This window comes from Alosa pseudoharengus, unplaced genomic scaffold, assembly GCF_046254945.1.
Source record: "Alosa pseudoharengus isolate Yale_2024_CS ecotype anadromous, Long Island Sound unplaced genomic scaffold, YU_APseudo_1.1 YU_APseudo_1.1_scf_19, whole genome shotgun sequence".
NCBI lineage: Eukaryota > Metazoa > Chordata > Actinopteri > Clupeiformes > Clupeidae > Alosa > Alosa pseudoharengus.
The window spans coordinates 24,002,300-24,020,148 of NW_027468657.1; the positions used below are offsets into that span (position 1 = coordinate 24,002,300).

The window sequence follows — 17,849 nt, forward strand, 5'->3', positions numbered from 1 at the left end:
ATTCAAATTGTATCAATTCCAATTCTAATTCTGCTGATCAATTCTGTTTATCTTTTCTTCATTTTATGTAAACAAAATGTATTTACATATATAAATGTCTTTATTTTTTTTTATTCCAGGAGTATTCTATTTTCTAAGCCTAAACTGAATATTTTAAAAGTGAATATTTATTTACAAGTGATCCACAAACAAATCGTCCCCTTAGAATTATAAGGTTCTATCTGACATTTTTGTCAAAATTGAGTTATTGATATGTGACAACTTAAGACGGTGAGGTGAAATGTTTCTTGTAGTTATATGCATTTTGGACATTATATCTAAAAAGGTCTGTTCTGCTTAATCAGCATAACTGGAATTCTAAAACTTTGAAGTTCAATGTATCAGAACTAACCAGAACGTAGATAAAACCTTATGCAAGGGGATGAAATGCACTAAAGCCTCAATAACACATATCAATCTTTACTTTGTTTGCAATAATAACGGGATTGTGTTTAAGGATTGATAGGCAGAATGAACTTCTAAAGATTTCTAAGTACCGGTTCTTTCTTACTGATTCTAATATTTCAGTTCCCAACCCTGAACTGAGCTTTGGCTAGCCTTTATGAAAGGCTCAAATTGGCTACCTCAAAATAAAGCTGGTGCTGTTGATATGGCTGAAACAAGGTGGTCCTATAGCCTATAATCAATTTTATGTAATGTATTGATGAGTTTCATCAGGTCCCTTTCAGGTGTATTAATCAAATACCATGCAGTCTGCATTCATAATCAGTGCTTGATTTTATACACCTGTGGAAAGGGACCTGATGAAACCCATGAATAGGTCTAAGAATGTTTTACACTATTTCTCCATGAGTCAAATGTTCTTTGATTGCTAATCAGACACACATGAAGCTCCAAAATAGGTTATAAAGCCTTGGACTTTATTTTTTTCCAATTTCATACTTTCCCCATCCTCCACAAAAAAAGTTAGTAAATAATGTACATATCTGTCAAATCTTTCTGACTTTTCCCCAAAGAGATATACATATGAAAAGAACAAAGACAACAACAACACCTGTCGAGTTCCTAATGATCAACTATAACTTTGCAAAATGCCTCTATATGGTCAACACTATGCTCACATTCTAAAAACACCAAATTTCGTCCTCTGAATTGGAGAGTTGAGTGCAGCACTGAGACTCAGCCCGAGAACAAGTCGTGTGTCTGCAGGGTCAATGATCCCATCATCCCAAAGCCTTGCACTAGAGAAGAATGGATTTCCTTCTTCCTCAAATCGTTTAATAATGGGTTCTTTCATCGCAACCTCCTGCTCAGCTGTGAACTCTTTCCCCTCACGTATCCTCTGGTCTTTTGTGATGGTGGCCAGGACAGTGGCGGCCTGCTCCCCTCCCATCACAGAAATCCGGGAATTAGGCCACATGTACAGGAACCTGGGGCTATATGCTCGTCCACACATTCCATAGTTTCCAGCTCCATAGGATCCCCCAATGATTACAGTGATCTTAGGCACATTGGCACAGGCTACAGCAGTCACCATCTTGGCGCCATCTTTTGCGATGCCACCTGCCTCATATTCCCTCCCCACCATGAAGCCAGTTATATTTTGAAGAAATATCAGAGGAATGTTTCTTTGACAACACAGCTCAATGAAGTGTGCTCCCTTTTTTGCAGATTCTGAAAACAGAACTCCATTGTTCCCAATAATTCCAACAGGGTAGCCAAAAATCCTGGAAAAACCTGTGACTAGTGTGTCTCCATAGAAGGCCTTAAACTCGTCAAACTTGCTCCCATCGACAATTCTTGCAATTACTTCTCTCACGTCAAAGTTTCTCTTCAGATTTTCTCCCACAATGCCATACAGCTCTTCAGCAGGAAACAGGGGGGGCTCACTAGGTTCTACAGTCACGTCAATGTGCTTCTTGTAATTCAGATTTCGTACTGCTTTTCTTGCCAAATGTAGTGCATGGTCATCATCCAATGCATAGTGGTCTGTTACACCTGACTTTCTGCAATGGAGATCAGCACCTCCGAGGTCCTCTGCAGAGACTTCTTCACCTGTGGCAGCTTTTACCAGTGGAGGCCCACCAAGGAAAATGGTCCCTTGCTTTCGAACAATGATGCTCTCATCAGCCATAGCAGGAACGTAGGCACCTCCTGCAGTGCACGAGCCCATCACCACAGCAATCTGTGCTATGCCCTCAGATGAGAGTCTGGCCTGGTTGAAAAAAATTCTTCCAAAGTGGTCTCTGTCAGGGAATACATCAGCCTGTCTGGGCAAATTGGCTCCACCTGAATCAACCAGGTAGATGCATGGCAGGTGGTTTTGCTGTGCGATCTCTTGAGCACGAAGATGCTTTTTCACAGTTACTGGATAATATGTCCCACCTTTGACTGTAGCATCATTTGCTACGATGACACATTCAACCCCGGAGACTCGTCCAATTCCGCTGATGATGCCTCCAGCTGGCACCTCTTCTTTACCATACAACTTGTAGGCCGCAAACTGGGAAAACTCTAGAAAAGGTGACCCTGGGTCCAAAAGTCTGTCAATTCGTTCTCGGGGTAGGAGTTTACCTCGGGATGTGTGCAGATTTCTGGCTTTCTCACCACCTCCTAATTTTATTTTTTCGGTCTTGTCCCTTAAGTCCTTCACAAGTGCTTGCATTCGTTCGAAGTTTTCTTGATACACTGCAGACTGTTCGTCTGGCTGTGAACCCACAGTTGCCACGCTGTCGGCATGGTAAAGTCTCACAGTTACTGCTGGAGAGCATCTGAACGGGGGTAACGCAACAGTCTTTCTTAAAATAAGCCGAATCATCTTCAGCTTTGAGTATGTTTACAGCTGCCTAGTGCCTTCTTGTTTTTCTTGTAAAAGAAGGTCGGACAGTACGAGCACCCACAAATGAACTGTTTCCTTATTGGTGGCTATCTATGGATTATGATTGGCCGACGGTGGACTACTGGCGCGTTGCATGCCGGTACTAACCAATCGTAATGTGATGCTCATTTTAAACCAAAGCGGTAGGTTGTTAAAATCTCCAGCGAAACTGCATTCCAAAGGTTCCTTGCAGTGGACCACCACATTGTAAGTACAATTATCTGGCCTAAGTTATGTCTTATTAATGATATATATATAAATATAGTTGTTGTACTCCATTTTCTATTGTAACTTCGCTTTGTCATCAAGGGAAGTGTCAGGGTTGTTACTTAAATTACCTTTTGAACCTGACAGCTAAAGGAGGTGGCTAGTTAACTTATTATAGATCTAGCTATCATTGGGACTACAATTGAAAGTTAACATCAGATCACCAACTGAATGGTTGGCTATGCATCAGTCTTTGATGACTTGGATAGTAAGTTAGGGGTAGCTTTTTAATTAGATTCGTCTCGTTGAATCAACAACCTTGTTGCTAATGTTATGTACTTAACGCAGCTTGCTAACTTGAGTAGGCTAGCTAAATGATTCCTAATGCATCGTTCATTTGTTGCCAGCTCCTTGAGCAGACTTAAGTTGCCATATGTGACAGTCACCGTACACTGTCTGTCCTTGTAGCCTACCGGGAAGTTATGGCTTTACGTCACTAACGTTTACTAAAACGTGAAGATATTTTGGCCACAGACGTTCTGCAAGCCAAAAGAAGTCATGTTTTCAAGCAGCCACTTCTGGATTGCTCTGTTGGAATATGCAAAGTAACTTTGTTTGCTATTGTATTATGTGTATAAATGTACCATTGTACACTAGAGAAACGCAAGAAAAAATATGTTTTTCATAATTTACATTAGACTTGCCACTTTACTTCGTAAATGAAATATGAACGAGAAGCTGGTGGCAGTCCTCGTGCTGCTGTGATATATCAAACAGATTTGGTCAGATTTAGTATGTTATTCATATTTTTTTGTTTTGTTATCGTTATCCCCCCTCCACCTGTAGGGAAATTGTAGCACTCCGGGAGTGTGCAAGATGAGCGTGAATGAAAACGTGACAACAGCTGCCGATGTCACAACTGGAGGTGACCGCGGGGACTGTCAGAGCGATGATGCAATGGGTGAAGCTAGCACTGATCCTGCCACTGCAGAGGTGAGCAAAGGAGTCGCCTGCCTGCCTTCACCCAACAAGACCGCAGCAGGGAGCCAGCAGGCGATGTACAGCATCTTGGAGGAGACTCCACCTTGGACTAGAGAGTCATTTCTGTTTAACATTTCCTCCTTTCAAGAGGACGTCGGGGTGTCTCCGGTCACCACAGGCCGATTGACTCCCGGTCTCCGGCGCCTCTGTTTGGACGCGAGCCCCTCCTTGGCTTGGGCGAAGGCTGAAAGGCACAGTCACCTCCACCTAGCTACCTCTCCCACTCTGGAGAACGAGACGCCACCGTGGATGAAGGCGAGTTTCATGGACTACTCAGTCACCACACCCACTGAGCCGGCAAACTCAGTGGAATTGCCCGGTGGTGCTGGCACGGTCATCACTGTGCCTTTGCCGGACATTGTCACAATGAATGTCCAAAATGACACTATAGATGTGGGGTGTGAAGGCAAAAGTCCTGCTTGTACACTTCCTAAAGTTGATTCCACCAGTGCTCAAAACGCAATGGATTCGCCTTGTAGGGACAGTCCAGCTTTAGCTATAGCCACTACTGACAGGCAAGCCATGCTCATAAACAGTACCATACATCTGGCAGGTGGAAGCAACACTCCTGGGTCAGCTAGCGACATCACAGTTCCTACTGAGGAAATGAACAGCACCGCAAATCTGACATCTGGCTGCAGCAGCCCCAGTGTTGCTGGGAGAAATGTGTCGGCGTCCGCTGATGAAATAAACAAAACTACTGATGTGGCCAACAATAGCGCTCCGAGTATTGCTCTGACGCCTGATGTCAACACATCCACTGGTGAGGGAAATAACACCATGGAGTTGGTCTATAGCGGCAGACCCAACATTACTGTACCTGCCGGTGCCAGTGCTGCTCTTTCTGATGTTGTCTTGTCGAATCGTCAAATGAATTGGACGATTGAGCTGGCGGGCTGTGTTGGTAGCGCCGCTGATTCGAAGCACGCTGAACATAAAGACCTCACAGTAGAGATGGGGAGTGATTGCAGCCTGATCAGTCCTGCAGTTTCTCCCAGCATCTCCAGACCCACTCAAGAGCTCAACGCCACTGTGGATAAGGAGAATGATAGCAAGTCCACCTCAGTTGAGGTCAACACCACCATGCCTGTTCACCACAACACCACCATGCCTGTTCACCACAACACCACCATGCCTGTTCACCATAACACCACCATGCCTGTTCACCATAACACCACAGTGGATTTTCCACTTGGAGGCGGCACCAATAGCGCACCTATGGCTGCCTGTCACAATGGCACACTGCATTTGGCAACTGTTGCCAAAACCCCCGTTGCCACCAAACTTGCCAGGGAGATGAACAACACCGTAGATCTGGTGCAGCGCAGAAGCATCCCATCGGCTGGACCAATGAACAGCACTGTTGAGCTGCAGGGCACCACCACCAGAAATGCTTCACCTAGCGTTACTACAGAGGTACAAGGAATAACCAGCTCAGTGGTCAGAGGGGTCGGCTCGCCCGCGGCTGTGGTTAACGGCACAGTGAACTTGACGTCCATCAATAGCCCGTGCGTTGCTGAGGCAGCGGTCGTTAACAGCACGGTGAACTTGACGTCCATCAATAGCCCGTGCGTTGCTGAGGCGGCTGTGGTTAATGGCACGGTGAACTTGACGTCCATCAATAGCCCGTGCGTTGCTGAGGCGGCTGTGGTTAATGGCACGGTGAACTTGACGTCCATCAATAGCCCGTGCGTTGCTGAGGCGGCTGTGGTTAATGGCACGGTGAACTTGACGTCCGTCAATAGCCCGTGCGTTGCTGAGGCGGCTGTGGTTAATGGCACGGTGAACTTGACGTCCGTCAATAGCCCGTGCGTTGCTGAGGCGGCTGTGGTTAATGGCACGGTGAACCTGACGCCTATTGGCAGTCCGTGTGTAACTGGAGCGGCTGTGGTCAACAGCACGGTGAACCTGACATGCAGCGGCAGCCCTTCTGTATCGGGCATACAAAAACTGGACAACACAGTCGAAATGGAGGTATCAAATCCGAGCTCTAGCCCTGAAGTGGCACGTGGCCACGCAGCAGTCAGTGACAAAGCAAATGGTGTCGATGAAGAATGCACCAGGCCTGCATCTGATACCACAGCTTCTGCTGTTGAACAGGGAAGCGTGGGAAATGCACAGGCATGTGCTGGCAATGGCAATGTGTCCGATTCAGCCACGCTGACGATGAACCTTAACCTGTCGGAGGCCGAGGTGACGGTGGAGCGCTCGGCGCCGGAGTCGCGTCTGTCGGAGTCACGGCTGTCGGTCCAGTTCACGCTGGACGACACTCTGGACCTGCAGGCGTACGGCCTGGTCACCTCCACGCCCATGCCCGAGCACCGCGAGTTCTCCTTCTCCCGGCCCGCCGACGTCGTCCTCGGCAGAGCCTGCGAGGCCCGCAAGCAACTAGTGCTGCCCGCCAATGCCACCATCAGCACGACAACCACCAACACCACCACGTCCTCCTCCCCCACCGCCAAGGCCGCCGGTGGCAGTGACCCACCAGGTGAGGACGGAGCAGGAACCAGCCCTGCTGAATCCTCGCCCCCCAGCGAGGGCAAAACAGACGTCCATGCCAGCCTGGCGCAGAGACAGGGAATGGTGCTCAAAGCCACAGGCATCACCTTACCCAGAGCAGGAGGGGCTGCAGCGGCGGCCATGGCAGGACCTACGGCGGCTGGTGCCAAGTCCTCGGGCCTTCCGGTCACTCGCAGGACCATCCCCAAACCCACGCGCAGGACTGGTGTGCTGGGGATGGCTACAGTGGCCAACAACACGATAGAGGTGAGTGGAGATGGAAGAGGATATTGTTCAGTTGTGATTTTGTTGCCAGAAGTAGTGCTTCTAATGTAAACAAAAATACGTGCTAGAACAGAATTCATGCATGGGCAAGGCTAATAAAATAGATCATTATACATAGTGAATCTGACTGTTTCTGATGACTCTTGCTTTAAGCCCTGAAATAAGTTTTATTGTGTAGTAGCCTTTTGGTTTATATTTTCCTTCAGTTGGTTTGTCCCAGTATACAAATGTAAACCAGTTTCTTGTATGGCTTTGAGGCCTTTATACCTACTTACTTTATAGAACTGACTTTTTTTTTATTTCTTGTTTCAGGGCATTCCCGCACCATCTGGTATTCCCAGCACTAACAGACTCTCACTCGGTAATATAACACTGTCTTAAGTTTTTTCCCAATGTAAATATAGCCCTGTTTACTTAACTGGATTGAGGTTCAATCATCGTCCGTTATCTAGTTTCATTCTAGCCTGGGTGAACCCAGACAAACCTGTTAGCAATTTGAATTTGACATTCAAATTCAAATTTGCTAACAGGTTCGTCTGGGCCCTCCAAATAGTCAGGCACACCCATAGCAGAACCCTTAAATATGCATATCTTTTGAACTAAGTGCCATGAAGCACTGAAAGTAGACAGGTGTAGGCCTACTCACTAGCTTTCTGACTCACTGGTGATCAGAGGTGGCCATGGAGCACATAATCTCCATATTCACACATAAAAACAACAGTGAAAGAGGCTCTGCTGGAACTACTGGTAAACTATACAATGCTAAATTGGTAGCAGCACCAAACAATTACTGTATGTGTAAGAGCTAAATTACCCAGATTGTGTTAGGCCTAACTGTAATCTATAACATATCTTAACAGTTACCCACTATACACAGGACAACTTAAACCTAACACAGAATAGATATGGAAACTTTGTTGTCTGTTGCTGTAACAGGATTCTCAAAATTATATGACGTTTCCCTTACAAAAAACCCCAGAATTTCCATGACCTACTGTATAATAAATACCTAAATTCAAATGACTAATGACTTTGCTGATCTAGGCTTTCAGAGCAGCCACATAGCGTTCTAGAATCGTTTGTTTTTTGCAGGGCTGGAAATGAATAAATGGGCATTAAAAAGCAGGGTAGGGCTAACCACAACCACTCAAGCAGCGAGTAACAATAAAAGCTATAAAATAATTATCCTGATGAACATCAGTGCTTGGAAATATATTTGTTTTTATTGCTTGAGTGGTTGTGGTTAGCCCTACCTTGTTTTTTTTAATGCCCATTATTCATTTCCAGCTCCCCTTCATCTACATATCCTTCATCTACATGCAATAATGGATTCTGTTGAAGCTTCTACATTGGTGTTATATTTTGCACCACTGGCCTCTACCTGCCGCAACTTCAACATATTCAACGCTAGTCTACTACGAGTAACAATTTACATGCGCTTACAGAATCTTTGCTCTGAGCCAAAATGGGAGGGGTGGGCCCTTACGAGCTGTTATTGGATCAAACCAGCGTCAGTATGAAAATGAACCAATGGGCCACTGACTGTCCTTGCTTTGGGCCAATCGTTTGCCAATTAAATTCAATTGTATATTCTATTGGGCCAAAGCTGCATCGGCCCACCGGGAAAACGCTCGGTATGCCAGGCGGCTAGTCCGACCCTGCTGGCATTGAATAACTGTGTGTATCTGTGTCTGTCTGTGTGTGTGTGTGTGTGTGTTTGTGCTAGGAATGAAGGCAGCATTGCGCAGTGCTGCCTCTATTGGTCCAGTACCTCAGCCCGCCCCGGCTCTTCAGAGACGCCTCAGCCTGGCGCCAGTCCTCTCAACACGACTCAAGAAAAAGCCCAACGGTACCAGTCCTGAACCCAGCATAACTTATAAGCTGTCATAATAACCTAATCAACAAACAGCATTACAAATAAAATGGACTATTATAATGGCATAATGTTAAAGCACAGGCTTATTATACGGGGACCTGCATATTGGCAAACTTGAACAATGTTAACAAGCATTACATGTTTTTCTACATGTTTAACAAGCATTTCTTCATGGAAAAAAAATATTGGCATGATCCCAGCAATGCTTTGTTCTGAGTTGCTCTGGTTACCAACATTATAGTTCTTTTTATACATAACAACTGAGAATCATCAGTGTCCCAAGCAAAATGGGAATTAGTGAACATGATGCTACAGAGCTTCCATATTTACTTGAAGTTCTCAGGCACTGGGTCTGAATTCGGGTGTTGGTCAGGTTGTTAAAGATTTAAAAATGGATCATTATATAACGCCTTTGAAAGTGCCTGGTGACTTCAGACACAGACATTTTCTTGGCTTTGATAAGCCTATGACCGTTAGGCTGGAAATGGCATTAGCTGCCTTGAATGGAATTGAAACGTGGTGCTGTTATCTCTGTTTGCCTGTAGAGGGAGCCATCCCCACTGTGAGCAAGGAGGCTGCAGCCAGCTCGGTGCGGCCTTCTCGTGCCTCTACGGGCATAAAGAGACCGGTCCCAGATCCCAAAGGAGGCCCAGCCAAGAGGTCGAAAGAAGGTAAGGCCCACACACCCTGAAAATGATTACAAGAGCAATGTCATTTAGATTGAGATATGTATTTTGGAACTCTCTCTATTTGGAACTCTATTTTTAAGCTCTGTAAATGCAAGATGTTTCCCTTTTGCACATAATCAAGCAGCCCTGATAAGGAGGAACTTGAGTTCAAGTACACTTTTGCTTGAAACACATAGCCTGGGTGAACCCAGACGAAACGCTTAGGGAATTTGAATTTGCTCTGCAGGTCCATCTGAAAAGGATCTCATTGACGTCTGTTTCCGAATTACCAAAAACTCAGGAATGTATAATTTCTTTGGAATTGTTTACAAGAAAAATGTGTTAGCGGCACTTCTGAAACAATTTGGTAAGAGATAAATGCACCCATTTAAGTTTAATTTCACTGACTTACGCCCCTTGAAGTTGTAAAACTGGAAGTTCGGAGACTGGTGACAATGGGATCCTATCCAGATGGATCTGCAGAGCATATTCAAATTTGGTTTGTCTGGATTCAATCAGGCTAATTTATACAAACAGTCCCTCTAATAGTTGTTATTATTATTACATACAGATAGTACGCATGCCTCTGTCAGCAAGGACTCCGCATCCATTGCAGGCAGACTACCCAGAACCTCCACTGGATTAAGGAAAGCGCTGCCTGAGGCCAAGGGGGAACTCAGGAGGCCAAGTGTGGGTAAGAAGCTGCATTTACCCTGCCTTGTTTTATCTGTTTAATACTTTGTTTTGATTTATCTGTTTATTATCTGTGTGTATCTGTGTGTTATTCTATTCATGTTGTATTTATTAGTGCATTAGTTAGTTTTACCTGTCGAATGGCTCACTGGCACAACATCATACATATTTCTTGTTTGCTGTGATGTTTGACTTTCTGCTTGTTATTTGATCTCAGACGTGATGAATTGTGGTCCGTGGTGAATAGAGAGTTAATAGTGTTGTATTGTTTTGTTTGTTTTTCCTTTGGAAGGTCCAGCATCCAAGCTCCGGTCTGGTCTACTCATGAAGAAAGGTCCAGGTAACAGCCTTCTGTGGTTTTTGCCATGACGTGTACTAACTCAACTCATTTGCTTGGTTTCCTGCATTGTGTTGTGTCTTGGCCCCCAGTCACCTCTGGCAATACTGTCATAATAAAAGTCTGTCTTCCTGTGTAGGTTTGCAGGCTGCAGGCAGATATACAGTGGCAAGAAAAAGTATGTGAACCCATGGCTTTATTTCAGGTAGCCTAATAGCTGGTTTGATTTGCATTGAGAGATGATCTTATGGAAAGTACTCCATGCCAATCTCTAGGTATGGTGAAGGGTATGTGATGATGTGGGGCTATTTTATTTCCAAAGGCCGTGGGAGCTTTATCAGGATGGATAGTATCCTGGATCCATGAAATAACTGTCCTTTAAAAATAAAAATCTTTCTGCCTCTATGGGGATTTAACCAAGGGGTGTGTATGTGTGTGTATATATATATATATATATATATATATATATATATATATATATATTAGGGGTGTAACGGTTCATGTATTCGTATTGAACCGAAACGGTACGGGCGTCACGGTTCGGTGCATGAATTTACACGGAGAATACACGGTATAAAAATTCATAAAACTCGTGTGCGGATTAATTAATGTCATGCGCATATGTTAAGTAGCGAGAGTTACGGGAGTTCTTTAGCGACACCTAACGCTAATCTGTAGCCTCGCCTTAGCTCTGTGAAGCTCTGATTGGCTCCTGTGTTCTTTTTTTGTCAGGTCGTCGGTCAAGTCAGTCAGTCAGAGATAGCAGCACTAAGCAAGTGGTGGCGACCCACAAGAGTTAGAGGATCCGCTGGTCTCTTTAAGATCGCAAGTTTGAGAACTTCAGTTACAGTAACGTTAGTAGGCCTACAGGCGAAAGAGTGGTGGATAAGATGAAACTGTGTGTCGGCGTTGTTCAGCAGTTGTTGGGTATGTGAGTGGAAAAAATGCTACACATATTAGAAGCCATCACCCAGATGATGTAGGCTACCAATCACTGAAACGAGGGGTAAAAAACTTCCCCTGCGCTTCAGCAGCCTTTGGATACATATACAAATAGGGCCAAAACCTATGGCTTAAATGAAACATTTTCGTAATGACAGAAAGCTATGTAAATCGCGTGGTAATTACCTGTTGGGGTAACTTGTAACTTCTCACATGAGGAGCTGGTAGTGTTAAGTGCATAGACAGTAAAGTGACAACGCTAACCAGGCTAATAAACAAACCATGCTACGGTGAGTTAACGTCAAAGGGCAAAGTCACGTGACTTCTAGTTGTCTGTTTATGAAATGAAAGAAGCAATTTCGTTTTAAAAAAAAAGGCAAAATAGTGTGATATTTTCACAGTTAGTAGGCTAGATTATTACTTTACACACAATGAAAAATATTAAGGCAAATTGTAGACCCTTCCATATACAACTAAACACAGATGTTGAAGGTTACACAGATGACTTGCTTAAGTGGATTTTTAAAAATATTTTTTCTATGTAATTTGCACTTTCAGAAATAAGAGATGCTGTAGGCCTATTTTCAGTTTTATAGCTGATTGTTTTATTTTGTTTACACAAGTTACAGATGGAGTCTGGGTACTTATTGTACTGTTTAGCCTACATCTTACACACTTCAGGCTGTTGCAGATAGCTCAGGAAAGAGACTGTAGGACACTAGGTGGTACAGCCTGAGACATGCACAATAAAAAAAATGCTTTCTGCATTTTTGTTTTGCTTTTCCCTCCATTGTACCGAACTCGTACCGAACCGTGATGTCCGAACCGAGGTATGAACCGAACCGTGACTTCTGTGTACCGTTACACCCCTAATATATATATATATATATATATCCCCTGTATTTTAAGGAAGAACATGTATTTATTTATGATGCATCATTTTTTATTAAGGCATTAAGATCAATTTCCAAAACATTTTGTATTCCTCTTTTTAGTCAAATTTAGCATGGGTTCACATACTTTTTCTTGCCGCAGTATTGCCGCAGCAATGAATGTAACTATGCCAAGTAGAGTTTGTGGTTTGCTTTTAATTTGTGTGTTTTAACTCATGCTTCTGCCTTGGCCAGTGCTTCCCACCGTGCCTGAAGATGCCATATCCATCTCCTCAAACCATACTATATCTGGTGAGCACTCTCATGCTACAGCTAGTTTGTCAGCAGTGCTTTGCCTTAGATTTGTAGACATTACAACTCAAGACTTTGTTTTGCTCAGTTAAAAGCAGAATTATTACAAATGATAGCATATCAATGGTCTTTGCTGACCCCAACAGTAAGGTATTCTGAAAATGAAGTTGAAACAAAAAGGCCTCAGGGTTCCATATGGCTTTGCCCACACCCCTGGCACTTTCCCTTTGCTTTTTATACCTCGGTCATTCACATTATACTACATGCCTTTGCTTTCATTTAATGCTTTCCGTTGTTATTTTGTGCATGTGTCCCCCAAAAAATGTGATTAATCTCTTAGTGATAGCATGGCTGTTTTGTGTGTTGTGCTGAAATGTGTCCGCGCAACAGTGAATGTCAAGGGAACCTACTCCAAAAACGCATGTCTTGTGTGACAACTGTTTGTTGCCTGTGTGTTTGTGACTACCATTCCACCTTCACTCTGCGTGGTTGACGTGACGACGGCCCCACCACAGCTTCATTGGTGACTGCCCCCTCGTTGGACAGTGAGGGCACTTACCTGTGCCAGGGGCAAGAGCACCCTGATCGCAAAACCGGTATGGACACGTATTGTTAGTGGCTATAAACATGCTAGCGTCATTGATACTCTAAATATCCAATCCAAGTGCTTTTAAATGCCCCCAGATTGTAAAAACTGTGAATCTTTACAACAACAAATCCAACAACAACGTCAGGAGATTGAAGCATTGAAGGCACAGTTATCAAAGGTACACAAGCTTCTTTTTTGGTGTAAATACCTTTTTTCAGGAAGTTATTAGTATTGGTTTAGAATTGCCATGGAAGGCTCTTTTAGCCAGCGCATAGATTTCTGGTTGAGCATCAGCTCTGTTGTAACATCATCTTCTGTTATATTCTGCTCCTTTCGTGGTACTTCTGGGACACTGAATATCTTGTTTATGCCTAATAGGGCAACTCTTTACTCAACACAAAATAACTCCTTCAGCATCTTAACATGCTCGTTCACTAGGTGCAACACCCAACCGGGTGCATGTAAACAGGTACACTAAAACAACAGCTGCTACAACACAGCTGGTGCTTCACCAGAAATACTGCATGTGAACAGGCTAAAGATCCTTCCTGGCATGTACATGCATCGGATTCTGATGGTTATCTTGCTTTTACATATTGTCTAGGTTGACAGAAAATGTAAATGTTTACTCACTTGCAATGATAAATCAGGGAAGTGATTCTCAGTGATGTTTTCTTTTTCTTTTACTAGGTACAGAGCCCCTAGGATCTTGTTAAGGGAAACTCCACAGGTGGCAGCATTGATCAACTGAATTTAATCAAATGACTATCAATATTCCAAAAAAAATGAATGACTATATTTAACATGTATCTATATGTGTATGATTGTACAAAATATACTAATAAATGTAGTGTTTTATCATTGTTTTCTATTTGAATTTGTGTATGGCTCTGATGCCACACGGTATTATTAACACACTTTGTTGTGTCCAGTGGGAGATCAAGCCAATAAGTCTGCGGTAGAATGTCTGAGCACTACATGAAGCCTGTTTGTTTTTGTTTGTGTGTTTGTTTGTTGGTTGGTTTTAGATTCTAAATAACTCCACTGTACGAACATGTACCCACAGTATGCCACCCCACCTGCTGCTAGCCATATGTTACCGTGTGTGCTGAAATATTATATCCATCCTCCATTTTCTCAGTACAGCCATGATCTCTTGAATTAACTGTGCAGGTGATGTTTTTAAGCATGTCTAAGTTCTATGTCTACATTTTTAGGCTAACTATTCAGCCTGGAAAATAAAAAATAAAAATTAAACACCTGCCAGTGATGTATTTACTGCCTAAATGATTTTTTTTTTTTTTTTTTAAAGAATAATCTAATTTTCCCTGATATCGCTCATTCTCTCTGCTACTTTGTCATAATGAGTCATATGGAACTGTTTTGATCTCGAGGAGATGTCCTCTAGTGTCTAAAGCTCCATAGCTTGCATTCTCTATTGGACAGTAGCTGGTCTGCCCAGCTAACTCATTGCTGCTGGTTGTCTGTGTTCTTTTTATTATCTGTTATGTTTTAACGTGTACTTACGTACCTTAATAAAAAGGTTAAAAGTGTCTTGGTGAGACTTGGAGTCAGCATCAGACATATTAATAAACCACGGTGGGAAATAAAAAAAAAAAAGTTCTTAGTATTCACCAGCTGGGGGCAGACCTGACCTAAGATGCCCTGGAACAGACGTCTCTATCTGTACACTCCTGGTACTCAATAATCACATGACTGAAGGGAAATTCTCACAGCCTGTTTAAAGAAGTTGAGATCCTCCACAGCATCCTATTGACAGACTAACCGAATAACGTCTGGTCCACATTAACTCAACCTGACCGAAGCTTTAAACTACTTTGAAGATAAATGTTGCGGGCTGTCGTCCGGCCTGCAAACAATCTGAACTTGTTTTGTTCTTGGGGGACATTGATGGCAGGTGGAAAAGAAAAAGGGGGAAAAAGCAATCGCAGGAAAATTACCTCGACAATCAAAAGACTTTCTTAAGTGCACTCACATCAGACAGTCTGCCTCTATTATGTATACAGATTCAAAAAAGAAAAGTTGTGTTGAATGTGTTTTTCAATGGTGTCTTGTTGGAATGCACAAAAATATCTCATGTATTCATAATCCATTATACCATCGTTTACAGGCCTACTGATAAAAAGGTTGCTAAATGACAACACAGGCCTACCATCAACATGAATTTGAGAACATTGCATATGTTCTAATGGCGAAACACTACCAGCAGTAGCAATCAAACAAATAGGACAAACAAACCTGGTTGTCATAAAGGTACCCAAGCAATCAGAACAATAATCAACTGCATGTGAATCAAACCTAGAAAGCTCTGACTGTGTAGGGAGAAGGACCCTGGGGAGAGGACTCGCTACTTTGTTTTTTCAGCTTAGTGCCTAAACGGCTTTCTTCCTTAAAAAAAAAAGATGACTCCACTTAAGGAATGATATATTACCAGATGTCAATAAAAACAATAGTCAGCCATAAAGAGGTTGCATTCATTGCACTCAGACAATAAACATAGTTATATGATTTATATTTTGTATACATACAAATATTTGTACCTTTTTATTTTAGAATGTTTCTATTTTATTTCATATATATAAAATGTGTTTAAATGTAATATGTTTATATATAAACTAATAAACTATATTTAACTATTTAAACTATAAACTAATGATGACCTGTTTCCTCACGATAACAGCGATGAAATGTCTCTAGTCTAGTCTGTGTATCTTCTGCAACTTGGTGCATTTGATGACATTAGGTGTGCATACACGCTTACTTAGATGTTAATTTGTGCGGAAAACACATTAGAAAACTCCTAAGATAGCATGTGATTGTACTATGTTTGCTAGCAGGTAGCATTTCACTGTTAAACCCTGAAGAGAGCTTTATGTGAACAGTAAACAGACAATAATCTCAGTCTACACACCGAGTTTTAGGAGAAGTATTGTATTCCAGTGTGTGAGTGGTTGTGTTGAAAGTGAAGTTGAGCTGTCACAGCTGCAAAGGCTTATGCACTGGGCCTGGGCCCCCTCGTGGAGCTGCGCCCCCAGGCCTACTCTCACTCTGGGTTCTGAAATTCAACTCACATGACTGGACTGATCTTACATCAGAGCTGCACATTCCCCTACAGGTCCACTGCTGCTGTCATGTATAAACTCCAGATTTTTGTGTGGATTATGTGAATTTGTGGATTTTATGATATTTTTATGATAAATGTTTTCCTTATTTACCTTTCCATTCCTTTCCAGCATACTCAAGGTATAGGAATATGTATCAGTTATATGGTTTTGATTGGGCTTTTCACAGGCTAAGTGTGAGATAGCTTGTATAATGGTACTTGGTGCCCGAGGCGTGTTTATTGGCAGAATGTTCTCGTTGCCGTTGAATAAAAACAGCCTTCAGACAGCTCAAGGTTACTAAGCTCTCAACGAGTTCTATCCACAAGCACACAGTATCCATCTGACCCCCGAGTCGCCTAATAAAATTAGACCTCTATAAGAAGGACATGGTGCCTCTGAGGTAATCTCATCACTACACACACACACAAATACAGAGTCTACTCACACACTTTTACCCACAAATGTTGTGAGACACACACTAGTTTAGCTCACACATGCACATGTTAACATAATTTCCTCACACAAATGTAGCCAGGTACACAATTGTATAGCTGACTTACACACACACTCTTATCCCGATTATCCACAAATGCATATCCCCACAGTTCCGGAGTGAACTTGTGACTTCAGTCCCCTGGGAGCGATTTTGCAGACTAGTCAGGATCTGGTGCGACAGGAAGGGAGCGAAACAGTCAGTTAAGGAGCTGGAGACGTCACAGCAGACGGCTGTTTTACATCTGCACTAAATTCATCAACTCTGCCACAGGAAAAAGGAATCGAGATGTTTCAATGTAATTATGGTCATAACTGCTTTAACAAAGTTATGTGTGCATATTCTGGATACACGCAGCCTTGCTTTTGTACATTTGGTTTATTCTGGGAGAGTTTGATCTCATCCCTTAAGCGTGCTGTTATTTACGTCCTGAAAAGTGGACCCATCCGCAGGAACACTTGTTACTCTACCAAGTGGCGGGTATTGTATCAGTGAACTCTACCCTAAAGCGCATTAAACCCAGTCAGGAAATGACTGAATGTCTAAAGTTAGACGACAGCAAGGAAGACACCCTGAAGAGAGAAGCAAATGCATATGGATCCACAAAAAGAGCACGCACACACACACACACACACACACACACACACACACCACTGGCTTCTTTTATTAATAGCATGTGGGTGTTTGGTGGACAAATTTAGTCAGTGTGTATTTCTGAATGCCCATCGTAGCACCACGGTCTCTGGTGACCTCTGACACGTACCAGCCTAAGGCGAGGACTGGGTCATGGCCCTCTTGTGTGTTCCCACTGCCCCCCGCCCCCCCCTCATCCCTGACCCCTAAGCCAGTGGCCGGCCACTTCCTGTGCAAGAGCCGCACATTCCCAGAGTTGCAAACAACAGTTTGTCACAATCCCTGCCTCACTCTCTTTTGAACGTGCTCTCCAAATGTTTTGCGTAATACTCGACTTAATGTTCTTGAGGACTCATCCATCATCCTGTTTTCCTCTTTTCATGTTCTCTCTCATCTTTC

General features: G+C 43.2%; 2 protein-coding genes across 3 annotated transcripts; one reads left to right on the plus strand and one right to left on the minus strand.

The window, feature by feature from the left end:
- Positions 1–899: 899 nt before the first annotated feature.
- Positions 900–2,902, minus strand: mccc2 (methylcrotonyl-CoA carboxylase subunit 2). Its single transcript, XM_076292070.1, has one exon. It carries the CDS (start codon positions 2,816–2,818, stop codon positions 1,118–1,120), a length of 1,701 nt encoding a protein of 566 aa, XP_076148185.1. The 5' UTR covers positions 2,819–2,902; the 3' UTR covers positions 900–1,117.
- Positions 2,903–3,006: 104 nt separating this feature from the next.
- LOC143132505 (uncharacterized) lies at positions 3,007–14,646 on the plus strand. 2 transcript variants are annotated; one of them, XM_076292068.1, is made up of 11 exons: positions 3,007–3,085; positions 3,932–6,892; positions 7,223–7,271; positions 8,637–8,759; positions 9,332–9,457; positions 10,026–10,148; positions 10,440–10,487; positions 12,554–12,610; positions 13,126–13,206; positions 13,295–13,377; positions 13,890–14,646. In XM_076292068.1, the coding sequence occupies exons 2-11, from the start codon at positions 3,962–3,964 to the stop codon at positions 13,902–13,904; spliced, it is 3,636 nt and encodes a 1,211-aa protein (XP_076148183.1). In that variant the 5' UTR covers positions 3,007–3,085; positions 3,932–3,961; the 3' UTR covers positions 13,905–14,646. The 2 variants fall into 2 exon arrangements, with proteins under 2 accessions (XP_076148183.1, XP_076148184.1); XM_076292069.1 differs by lacking the exon at positions 12,554–12,610.
- The last annotated feature ends 3,203 nt before the right edge of the window (positions 14,647–17,849 follow it).